This window comes from Solanum verrucosum, unplaced genomic scaffold (assembly GCF_900185275.1).
Source record: "Solanum verrucosum unplaced genomic scaffold, falcon-dt-bn FXZP01000060.1, whole genome shotgun sequence".
NCBI classification, from domain to species: Eukaryota; Viridiplantae; Streptophyta; class Magnoliopsida; order Solanales; family Solanaceae; genus Solanum; species Solanum verrucosum.
This window is the reverse complement of record NW_026020129.1, coordinates 981715-994236: the sequence shown is the minus strand read 5'-3', so window position 1 is coordinate 994236 and position 12522 is coordinate 981715. Positions and strand designations below refer to the sequence as shown.

Below are 12522 nucleotides of genomic sequence, written 5' to 3'. Positions count from 1 at the left end.
TTTTCTTTTTTGTTTTAATAATTTATTTTTCTTGTTATTTTTATATCAAACATATGCTTTTTATTACTTAATAATATATATATTTTATATCATGATTTCATATTATAATTTCGTAAATAAACCCTAATAAAAGTACTTATGTTCTCGTTCTAATAACTGAAATCCTCTCAATGCCGAATTCTTAAAAATAATTACCGTTATTAGTTTTAACAAGTTACTCAACTCTAACGAATTATATCGGTTTTAGTCGTATAAAAATTAAGTGGTTGTTTATCCATTTTTATTATATAAGAAAAAGTGATCCTTTTGACTTCAGATTTCAAGCTCCCGACTATTTATCAATGTACTTGCAAATTATTATTTCTTGACGTATTCAAAAAAAATTGTTCAGTTAATTAATTTTTTTAAAAAAATATAGAATTTTTTATAAAAAAAGCTTGATAAACTTTAGACAATTGTTATTTCAATTATTGAAATGAGAACATAATTACTTTTATTAGTACACTTTTTTGGTTTTTGATAAATAATTGATTTTCCCTATTATTTTTTATATCAAAATGGATAAATTTTGAATGACGTGTCAAAATTAATAACGGATGTATAAACAGTTTTTTAAAATCCAACGGGTTTTTATAGTAGCAATAATGTTAAGTCGTTCATAAACCCAACAATTTTTTAAAATTAATAACGGCAAGTCTCTCAACGCCGACTTACCAAAAAAAATTAAAACGAATAAACGGTCGTTTGACAGTTGTTAATAATCCGACAGGTCGCTCAACTCTAACGAATTATCCGTTTTGTCGTATAAAAAGTAAATATCCATTTATCCATTTCAGATAAGATAGTGAACCTTATAACTTGAGATTCCATAACTCACGACTACTTATGTGCGTGCAGAATTATTATTTTTTAACGTATTCGACATTCTTGTCAAGTTAATTAAATAATATGAAATTTATAAAAAAAAACTCTATAAATTTCATATTATTGTTATTTCAGTTATTAGAACGAGAACATAATTACTTTTATTAGTACACTTTTCTTTTTTGTTTTGATAATTTATTTTTCTTGTTATTTTTATATCAAACATATGCTTTTTATTACTTAATAATATATATATTTTATATTATGATTTCATATTATAATTTCGTAAATAAACCCTAATAAAAGTAATTATGTTCTCATTCTAATAATTGAAATCCTCTCAATGCCAAATTTTTAAAAATAATTACCGTTATTAGTTTTAAAAAGTTGCTCACTTCTAACGAATTATATCGATTTGGTCGTATAAAAAATAAGTGTTTGTTTATCCATTTTTATTATATAAGAAAAAGTGATCCATTTGACTTCAGATTTCATGCTCCCGATTATTTATCAATGTACTCGCGAATTATTATTTCATGACGTATTCAAAAAATTTTGTTCAGTCAATTAAAAAATATAGATTTTTTTTTAAAAAAAAACTTGATAAACTTCAGACAATTGTTATTTCAATTATTGAAACGAGAACATAATTACTTTTATTAGTACACTTTTTTGGTTTTTGATAAATAATTGATTTTTCCTATTATTTTTTATTACAAAATGAATAAACTTTGAGCGACATGTCAAAATTAATAACAGATGTATAAACGGTTTTTTAAAATCCAAAGGATTTTCAAAATAGCAATAATGTTAAGTCGTTGAGAAACCCAACAATTTTTTAAAATTAATAATGGCAAATCTCTCAACGCCGACTTACCTAAAGAAATCAAAACAAATAAACGGTAGTTTGACAGCTGTTAATAATCCGACAGGTCGTTCAACTCCAACGAATTATTCGTTTTGTCGTATAAAAAGTAAATATCCATTTATCCATTTCAGATAAGATAGTGAACCTTCTAACTTCAAATTTCATGACTCACGCCTATTTATGTGCGTGCGAAATTATTATTTTTTAACGTATTTGGCATTATTGTCCAATTAATTAAATAATATAAATTTTTTTTAAAAAAACTCTAAAAATTTTATATTATCGTTATTTCAGTTATTAGAACGAGAACATAATTAGTTTATTAGTACTTTTTTTTTGATAATTTATTTTTCTTGTTATTTTTATATCACACCTATGCTTTTTATTTCTTAATAATATATATATTTTATATCATAATTTCATATTATAATTTTTTAAATAAACCCTAATAAAAGTAATTATGTTCTCGTTCTAATAAGTGAAAACTTCTCAATGGAGAATTTTGAAAAATAATTACCGTTATTAGTTTTAACTAGTTTCGCAACTCTAACGAATTATATCGATTTTAGTCGTATAAAAAATAAGTGTTTGTTTATCCATTTTTATTATATAAGAAAAAGTGATCCTTTTGACTTCAGATTTCAAGCTCCCGACTATTTATCAATGTACTCGCAAATTATTATGTCTTGACGTATTTGAAATTTTTTGTTCAGTTATTTAAAAAATTTGGATTTTTTTCAAAAAAAGCTTGATAAACTTTAGACAATTGTTATTTCAATTATTGAAACGAGAACATAATTACTTTTATTAGTACATTTTTTTGGGTTTTTGATAAATAATTGATTTTCCTTATTATTTTTATATCAAAATGGATAAACTTTGAGCGACTTGTCAAAATTATTAACGGCTATATAAACGGTTTTTTAAAATCCAACGGTCTTTCAAAATAGCAATAATGTTAAGTCATTCATAAACCCAACGATTTTTTAAATTAATAATGGCAAGTTTCTCAACGCCAGTTTACCAAAAAAAATTAAAACGAATAAACGGTCGTTTGACAGCTGTAAATAATTCGACATGTTGCTCAACTCTAACGAATTATCCGTTTTGTCATATAAAAAGTATTTATCCATTCCAGATAAGATAGTGAACCTTCTAACTTCAGATTCCATAACTCACGATTATTTATGTGCGTGCGGGATTATTATTTTTTAACTTATTCAACATTTTCGTCCAGTTAATTAAACAATATGGAAAAAATTTCAAAAAAACTCTATAAATTTCATATTATCGTTATTTCAGTTATTAGAACGATAACATAATTACTTTTAGTAGTACACTTTTTTTTTTGATAATTTATTTTTCTTGTTATTTTTCTATCAAACCTAAGCTTTTTATTACTTAATAATAATAATAATAATATTTTTTAAAATTTTTTTTATATATTTTTTTAATATCATGATTTCATATTATAATTTCGTAAATAAACCCTAATAAAAGTAATTATGTTCTCGTTCTATTAACTGAAATTTTCTCAATGCCAAATTTTAAAAAAATAATTACCATTATTAGTTTTAACAAGTTGCTCAACTCTAACGAATTATATCGATTTTAGTCGTATAAAAATAAGTGTTTATTTATCCATTTTTATATAAGAAAAAGTGATCCTTTTGACTTTAGATTTCAAGCTCCCGACTATTTATCAATGTACTCGCAAATTATTATGTCTTGACGTAATAGAAATTTTTTGTTCAGTTAATTAAAAAATATGGATTTTTTTCAATAAAAGCTTGATAAACTTTAGACAATTGTTATTTCAATTATTGAAACGAGAACAAAATTACTTTTATTAGTACATTTTTTTGGGTTTTTGATAAATAATTGATTTTCCTTATTATTTTTATATCAAAATGGATAAACTTTGAGCGACTTGTCAAAATTATTAACGGATGTATAAACGATTTTTTAAAATCCAACGGTCTTTCAAAATAGCAATAATGTTAAGTCATTCATAAACCCAACGATTTTTTAAATTAATAATGGCAGGTTTCTCAACGCCGGTTTACCAAAAAATATTAAAACGAATAAACAGTCGTTTGACAGCTGTTAATAATCCGACATGTTGCTCAATTTTAACGAATTATCCGTTTTGTCGTATAAAAAGTAAATATCCATTCCAGATAAGATAGTGAACCTTCTAACTTCAGATTCCATAACTCACGACTATTTATGTGCGTGCGAGATTATTATTTTTTAACTTATTCAACATTTTCGTCCAGTTAATTAAACTATATGGAAAAAAATTCAAAAAACTCTATAAATTTCATATTATCGTTATTTCAGTTATTAGAACGATAACATAATTACTTTTAGTAGTACACTTTTTTTTTTTGATAATTTATTTTTCTTGTTATTTTTATATCAAACCTAAGCTTTTTATTACTTAATAATAATAATAATAATAATAATAATATATATATATATATATATATATATATATATATATATATATATATATATTTTATATCATGATTTCATATTATAATTTCGTAAATAAACCCTAATAAAAGTAATTATGTTCTCGTTCTATTAATTGAAATTTTCTCAATGCCAAATTTTTAAAGAATAATTACCGTTATTAGTTTTAACAAGTTGCTCAACTCTAATGAATTATATCAATTTTAGTCGTATAAAAATAAGTGTTTGTTTATCCATTTTTATATAAGAAAAAGTGATCCTTTTGACTTTAGATTTCAAGCTCCCGACTATTTATTAATGTACTCGCAAATTAATATTTCTTGACGTATTCGAAACTTTTTGTTTAGTTAATTAAAAAATATGGATTTTAAAAAAAAAAAGCTTGCTAAACTTCAGACAATTGTTATTTCAATCATTGAAACAAGAACATAATTACTTTTTTTGGTTTTTGATAAATAATTAATTTTCCTTATTATTTTTATATCAAAATGGATAAACTTTGACCGACTTGTCAAAATTAATAGCCGTTGTATAAACGGTTTATTTAAAATCCTACGGTTTTTTAAAATAGAAATAATGTTTAATCGTTCATAAACCCAACGATTTTTTAAAATTAATAACGGCAAGTCTCTCAACGTCAACTTACCAAAAAAAATTAAAACGAATAAACGGTCGTTTGACAGTTGTTAATAATCCGACAGGTCGCTCAACTCTAACAAATTATCCGTTTTATCGTATAAAAAGTAAATATCCATTTATCCATTTCAGATAAGATAGTGAACCTTCTAACTTCAGATTCCAAAACTCATGACTATTTATGTGCGTGCGAAATTATTATTTTTTAACGTATTCAACATTTTTGTCCAGTTAATTAAACAATATGGAAAAAAATTCAAAAAAAACTCTATAAATTTCATATTATCGTTATTTCAGTTATTAGAACGAGAATATAATTACTTTTTTTTTTGTTTTGATAATTTATTTTTCTTGTTATTTTTATATCAAACCTATGTTTTTTATTACTTATAATATATATATATATATATATATATTATTTATTTATTTTTATTTTTTTTTATATCATGATTTCATATTATAATTTCGTAAATAAACCCTAAAAAAGTAATTATGTTCTCGTTCTAATAACTGAAATCCTCTAAATTCCAAATTTTAAAAAATAATTACCGTTATTAGTTTTAACAAGTTGCTCAACTCTAACGAATTATATAGATTTTAGTTGTATAAAAAATAAGTGTATGTTTATCCATTTTTATATAAGAAAAAAGTGATCCTTTTGACTTTAGATTTCAAGCTCTCGGCTATTTATCAATGTACTCGCGAATTATTATTTCTTTACGAATTCGAAATTTTTTGTTTGGTTAATTAAAAACTATGGAATTTTTTTTAAAAAAGCTTGATAAACTTCAGACAATTGTTATTTCAATCATTGAAACGAGCATAATTAATTTTATTAGTACACTTTTTTTTTTATAAACAATTGATTTTCCTTATTATTTTTATATCAGAATGGATAAACTTTGAGTGACTTGTCAAAATTAATAACGGATGTATAAATGATTTTTCAAAATCCAACATTTTTTCAAAATAGCAATAATGTTAAGTCGTTCATAAACCCAACGAATATTTAAAAATAATAACGGTAAGTCCCTCAACGCTGACTTACCAAAAAAATAATTAAACCGAATAAGCGGTCGTTTGACAGACAACCATTAATAATTCCGACATGTCGCTCAACTCCAACGAATTACCCGTTTTAGTTGTATAAAAAATAAGTATCCATTCATCCAGAATGGATAAACTTTGAGCGACTTATCAAAATTAATAAAGGATGTATAAACGGTTTTTCAAAATAGCAATAATGTTAAGTCGTTCATAAACCCAACAAAATTTTAAAACTAATAACGGTAAGTCTCTCAACACCGACTTACCAAAAGAATTAAAACGAATAAACCTATGCTTTTTATTACTTAATAATATATGTTTTATATTATGATTTCATATTATAATTTCGTAAATAAACCCTAATTATTTATACAAAATTGGAAAATTACACAATGAAAGTTTTTTTTAGAAAGTAACTCCAAGCCGTTATATTAAGACACCTCTTCCCATTTTTCGCTTAAAACCAAACCCTTCAGCAAAATTTCACTGAAAAACTCTTTTACTCTGTTTTCTCTGAACTCATCAATGGTGTACTCTACTGTAACTGATTCATCATTTCCACCGGCCATTCAAGGCTCATCTGCGGTGGCGCCGCCGCCGCCGGAGTCGTTTGCTGTAAAATCTGGGGTTACAGGTTCGGTTGCTACTGAAATGGTTGCTGTTAGACCAGAGGCTGCTGGGGAATCGGTTGCGATTGTGCAGAAATGGCCGGGATGGCCGGGGGATAACGTGTTCAGGCTAGTTGTGCCACTTGCGAAAGTTGGTGGTATAATTGGGCGGAGGGGCGAACTTGTAAAGAGGATGTGTGAAGAGACTGGCGCCAGCATTCGTGTTCTGGAAGGCCCTCTTGGCAATGCTGATCGAATCGTAAGTTTTGGATTGAGTAATTTTTGATAATTCGTTTGATTTTTGTTTCTTTTTTGGGTTTTTGTTATTCTTTGTGATTGTTGTTTGAATTTGGATGTTTCTGATTGGTAAAAAGAGTATTTTTTTGCGTTGTTTTATGTTTAAAATTTACTTGAAGTTTGTCTTTTTTATTTTTTTGTGTATAAACATAGATTGTTGTGATGGAACAGTAAATTCCATCAAGAACTTGTGTGAACATTTGAGTTGAAATGAATTTGTATCTCTTGAGATTATACTGCTAGTTGGTTTTTTGCTTGAGTTGCATTTTTAATGTATAAACTATTGATTTAGGGGAAAAACATCTATTTTTTAAATCTTTGCTAAATGCTATGAAGTTACATTGGGTCCTCTTTCCAGGGTTAGTTGTAATCCATCACTTAAAATAGACCCAAAAGGCTTAAAAAGTGTGTATCTGAATGCTTGAGGTGTAGGCCTTAACCTTAAAGGCTTCCCTCTCTGCCTCATAAAACATTTTATGGTGTTTTTTCTCCCTGAGATGAGTTAAGATTCACTCTCGCAATTGCCTTCGAGTAGGGGAACCTCTAGTTGGTAGTCAGTTCTAATCTGACACCTCTTAGGGTTTGTTTATTTTTTTTCTTTTTGGTAGGTCTGGAATCATATTATTTTATGTTGCTTCTTCTTTCATTGTTTATTTTGCCTTTTTGATATGTTCAAATCATATTATTTTATATTTCTTGCTGACTTCCTTCATATGTTTTTCAGGTCCTAATATCTGGTAGAGAAAATCCAGATGCTGAGGTATCTCCAGCAATGGATGCTGCTTTAAGAATTTTCAAGCGCGTTGCCGGGCTAAACAATGATGATCCAGGAGCAGGAGCTGCTGGTGCTGCATTCTGCTTTTCAAGGTTATTGGTGGCTTCATCACAAGCCAATCATTTGATTGGTAGACGTGGTACTACGATCAAATCAATACAGGAAAGATCGGGTGCTGCCCTGAGAGTCTTATCTGCAGGTGAGATTGCTCTTATGGTGTGACACGGAACATTCAGTCATGTGGTAACATCTAATAATTTCTGAATTTCACAGATGATGTGGCCCCTTATGCCACTGAAGATGAAAGAATTATCGAAATTCATGGAGAAGGTTTGAAGGTGCTTGATGCTTTTGAGGCAGTAGTTAGACTACTGAGAAAGTTTTTGGTCGATCATAGTATGATACCTGTAATTGAAAAGATGGTAAGTTTGATACTTTTGACCAAAGCTTAATTGTCTAATTGTGTTTTTACTAAGTACGTGTTCTATTGCCAGTACAATGTAAATATCTCTCAAGATCGGCTAGCGGAGTCCTGGGCTGATAAACCGCAGTCCTCAAAGTTTCAGCCTTCTGGTCCTGCACCTGCATCCCATGCTGCAGCAGTTTCTGGTTATTCCTTCTCCATGAGCCGAGACCCTTACTTACTTGATTGTGAAACTGCCATGGACTCCGAACTCCCGCGGTCTACACTACCGCGATATGGACAGGATCCTCGACTTGGCGGCATACATACTTCTGTGGCTGGCCGAGCTGGTCCTATAGTTACACAGGTCAGTTTATGGATACTTTATGTCTCCATTTTCTGCCAGTCATGAAATTTATGGCTTCACTGTGGTTTAAGTTGGTCTCATTTTGTTGTGGAGAATCAATATTTCTACTGAAAATAATGTTATGTAAGCAAGGTGTTTTGTGCTGGTTAGGTAGCATTTAAACATTGGGCATTAAGGTGCTAAGGTGTACGCCTCATTGCCCATGTGTGCCCTCTTGTGAACATAACATAATCTATATGGTTATTAAAGGGATTGATTTGGAAAAAAAAGTAAATATCACGGATCCATGTATTTGTGACTATGAATGAGAAGTTTAGTAAAAGAAATATGCCTTTTGAACTTAATTGACATGAGCTATATTTCATCTTAATCATTCAACTTTTTTGTTCATATAGTAGTACTTTCTGTTTATTTCTTGTCTTGCATTACATGTATAGTTTTATTATTTATTCATTTGCGCTTCCTGTGCTGAACGTGTATTATAGTAGCACTTCACACTTGAAGCCTGAACAGACTTTTGCACTTTTATATACTTTTCGCCTTTGTTAACTTGATAGATTCTTATAACAGTAAATTCATCTCACGGTGACTGTTTTGGGATAAAATGGTTTGGAGTTGTGAGGCTTGAAATTTAAGACATGAAAAAAATTGTTCAAGCTGTTGAGTATTATTGGGAACAGGCTAATAGGCTATAACATTACTTTGAGTAATTATATTGAACAAAAGAAGACCCCGTGTATTTATTGTCCTACATGTAGAGACTTCAACCGTAGCTTGATCTGGACTTCTTTTGTTACCTAAATATTGCTGTTTGTGGAGAGTCTCCGAGGTGACCCAACTGTCGAAGAGTTGGAGTGACTACTTTGTTATTCTAGGTTCGATTCACAACGTATGCAACTTCTCTATTGCTTTGGTGGAAGTTTGAAGGTATCCGGTACATAAGTTGAAGTAGGTGTGAGTTGTCTTTGATATCACCGTTAACGAAAAAGAAAATCTCGGGGAGAGTTAGTTTTTAATTGGAATCATTGTAGTTGTGTTCTCTTTTCTTTCTTGCTCTACATATTCTTTTTTCCTTTGAGAGAGGGTATGTCCTGGAGTGGGGTTGTTTTCAGTTTTTGCATGAGCATTGTGCACGTGAGTGTGTTTTTATGATTCATATAATTATTTATTTTTAATTCAATTTTTCTGAACTTCTACAATATCTACTGTCTTTCCTAAATATGTATTAGTATCCTACTCTTGAACTTGAATCTGTAGAAGCTCTTTCTTTCTGCTTAGTCATTAGCCTAAGAATATGACCATTAGCTAAATGTATTTACTGCAAGGTGTCAGCTCTGATCTATGGATTGTTTCTATCCTTTTTCCTTCTCAGATCACAAAGGTTATGCAAGTACCGCTGGGGTATGCTGAGGACATCATTGGTGTTGGTGGCGGTAATATAGCATATATTCGCCGCACAAGTAGGGCAGCTCTTACTGTGCAAGAGAGCCGAGTACCTGAAGAAATCACTATCGAGATTAAGGGTACCTCGTCAGAGGTTCAAGCAGCTGAACAGCTTATTCAGGTATGGAGCTCATCTTTTGTGGTCAGACCATCGCCCTGCACCTCACTTTTTTCTTTATATATTCTGTGGCCACAAGTAATTTGTAGTTTCATAAAAGTCTGTAGCAGGCGATCATGGCCCTTTAGCTGGTGTTGTTATTCATTTATGTCTGTACTCTACCAGATTATATTCTTCCCTTTGGGACCTTTTTCCTTGGATTACAAAGATCTAAATATGTTAAAAACTTATTGGTAGTTTTGGTGTTGAGAGCAGAACTTTGTGGTCTTAAACTGTCAGCGTGTTTCGATTGTTGCATTCCATTCAAATGTTTGGAAAGAGGAACTCTAGGTGGTCTTGGTATAGAAATCTCAAGTATGGATGATGATCAATACCTTTACAAGTATTGATTCTTCTTAGAAATGTAGTTTGTTCTATTTGTTACATTGGGAGAAACAAGATGGTAAAGGATAAAAATGTTGATAAAAGCACGACTCAGCTAGCTTATGCTTGTTTATTCACTTGTCTTTGTGCAGGAGTTCATTAACAACCACAAAGAGCCAGCCCCAAGAATGTATGGGACGCGTGAGCCTGAGTTTGGATCTTTTTCGCGTTATGGTGACCCCTATTCTTCATCATCTTCGTTTCCATCTCAGAGTTTTGAGGGGTATGGATCTTCTAGTTTAGGAGCAGGATACAACAGGTATAGATACTAAGGGCAGTAGCCCTTGTGGAATAGTTACTGGGAAAAGTTCTCTTTTACAACTCTTGGGGAAACTTTGTTTTAAGATGATTTTATGTATGTAATTAACTTATGTTCAAGTTCTATAGAAACGTTGGTATTGGAACTTATTTTGGTGCTGCTTTTCTTGTTTCTAGATAATCAAGCTTTTTTTAAAGTGTTTTTAAGTATATTTTTGTAGAGAAGTGCTTTTAGGGAATAATTACTTTCTTTTAGCTTATTCGTGTTTGACCATTAAATTTGAATAACACTTTTGATTAGCAAATAGTGTTTAATCAAGCTTTTTAAAAGTATTTTTCAGTATATTTTTTAGAAAAGTGCTTTAAGGGAATAAATACTTTCTTTTATATGTATCTAGTTTTTATCAGTGTATCTTATTAAAAACACCTCATTTTTAATAAGATACACTGATAAAGCACTTATTAGAAAAGTGCTTTAAGGGAATAAATACTTTCTCCAGCTTCAGGATAGCTTATGAAAAATAGCTTCTACTACTCTTCAAAAATACTTATTTTCTTCTAAAAATTGGTCAAATACCTCATTTTTAAAAATAACCATTTTTTTTATAAAAAAAAAAGAAGCTTTTCGAGAGAAAATAAGCTTGACAAACAGGCCAATAGTCTACTAAAGTCATTAAGATATTGAACTCATTATGTGCTTGTTGTAAAATTCTATTTTGATATAAAAAATAATTTTCTTGTGAATTGTGATAAGACAATGTAGAAGCAAAAACCCAATGGATTTCCACAACCTGCTGAATGTTCAGTAACATTAACAAGGTTAATTACTCATGACTCAAAAACGACGCTTGTCAAAGAGTTGTTGTTTTTGATAGGTTTGTAACGATGTTTATCGAATGGTTATTTTAAAATAATAATAATAATAAAAGTTATAAAAATACAGAACTTGTCAATACTATTAGGTTCAAATTGCAGAATTTCACTAATTTAATTTTTTTTATAAAATTTATCAATCATTTTGAAATGAAGAAATAATGAAAAGAGAAAGTTGTAAAAAAATCAATACTATTAGGTTCGAATTATATAATTTCTCTAACCTAAATATTTTATAAAATTTATCAATCATTTTGAAATGGAGTAACAGTAGTGTCTGATTGTGACGATTACAAGGGTTATATAGGTCATTTTCTTGATTCACATATGGTGTTTATTGATCTTGAAAAAGTCTATAAATAAAATTTCGAGGAAAGTCCTCTAAAGATGTCCGGAGGTTAAAGGTGTACTGACTTACATTAAGGTGATGAATAACATGTATTATGGAGACAAGACTCAGGCTAGAGCGGTGGTAGGAGATTGGGAGCACTTTCCAATTGAGAAGAGGTGGCATCGGGGATCAACACTTAGCCTGAGTCAAAAGGATTTAGGTTGAGTAAGAACAAAGCAAATTAATTGAATAGTAAATTCAATACTGCAATGCGAGTGGAAGTGAGGCTTGACACAAAAGATATCCCAAGAGAGATAATTTCAAGTATTTGGGTCTTTAATCTATGTAATTAGGGACATTGACGATAATGTCACATATTATGTGACGTGGATGAAGTGGAGTCTTGCATGTTAAAAAAAAAAGTATCACCTAAACTTCAAGGTAAGTTCTAAAGAGTGGTGGCTAGACAAACTTTGTTCTATGGGGTCTTGCTTTCCGAATCTTGCGTGTTAAAAAAAATATATCACCTAAAAAACTTTAAGGCAAGTTCTACAGAGTGGTGGCTAGACAAACTTTGTTCTATGGGTCTAGCTTTCAGAATCTTCTATGTTAAAAAAAAGTATCACCTAAATTTTAAGGTTAGTTCTACAGAGTGGTGGCTAGACAAACTTTGTTCTATGGGGCGGAGTGTTAGCTAGTCGAGAACTCCCATATTTAGAAGATGCACATTGCG

At 29.7% G+C, this 12522-nt stretch overlaps 1 protein-coding gene across 1 annotated transcript; it reads left to right on the top strand.

Moving 5' to 3' along the window:
- Nucleotides 1–6407: 6407 nt before the first annotated feature.
- LOC125826788 (RNA-binding KH domain-containing protein PEPPER-like) lies at nt 6408–10790 on the top strand. The gene is made up of 6 exons (XM_049506130.1): nt 6408–6760; nt 7523–7772; nt 7847–7995; nt 8068–8343; nt 9716–9907; nt 10420–10790. The coding sequence occupies exons 1-6, from the start codon at nt 6419–6421 to the stop codon at nt 10597–10599; spliced, it is 1389 nt and encodes a 462-aa protein (XP_049362087.1). The 5' UTR covers nt 6408–6418; the 3' UTR covers nt 10600–10790.
- The last annotated feature ends 1732 nt before the right edge of the window (nt 10791–12522 follow it).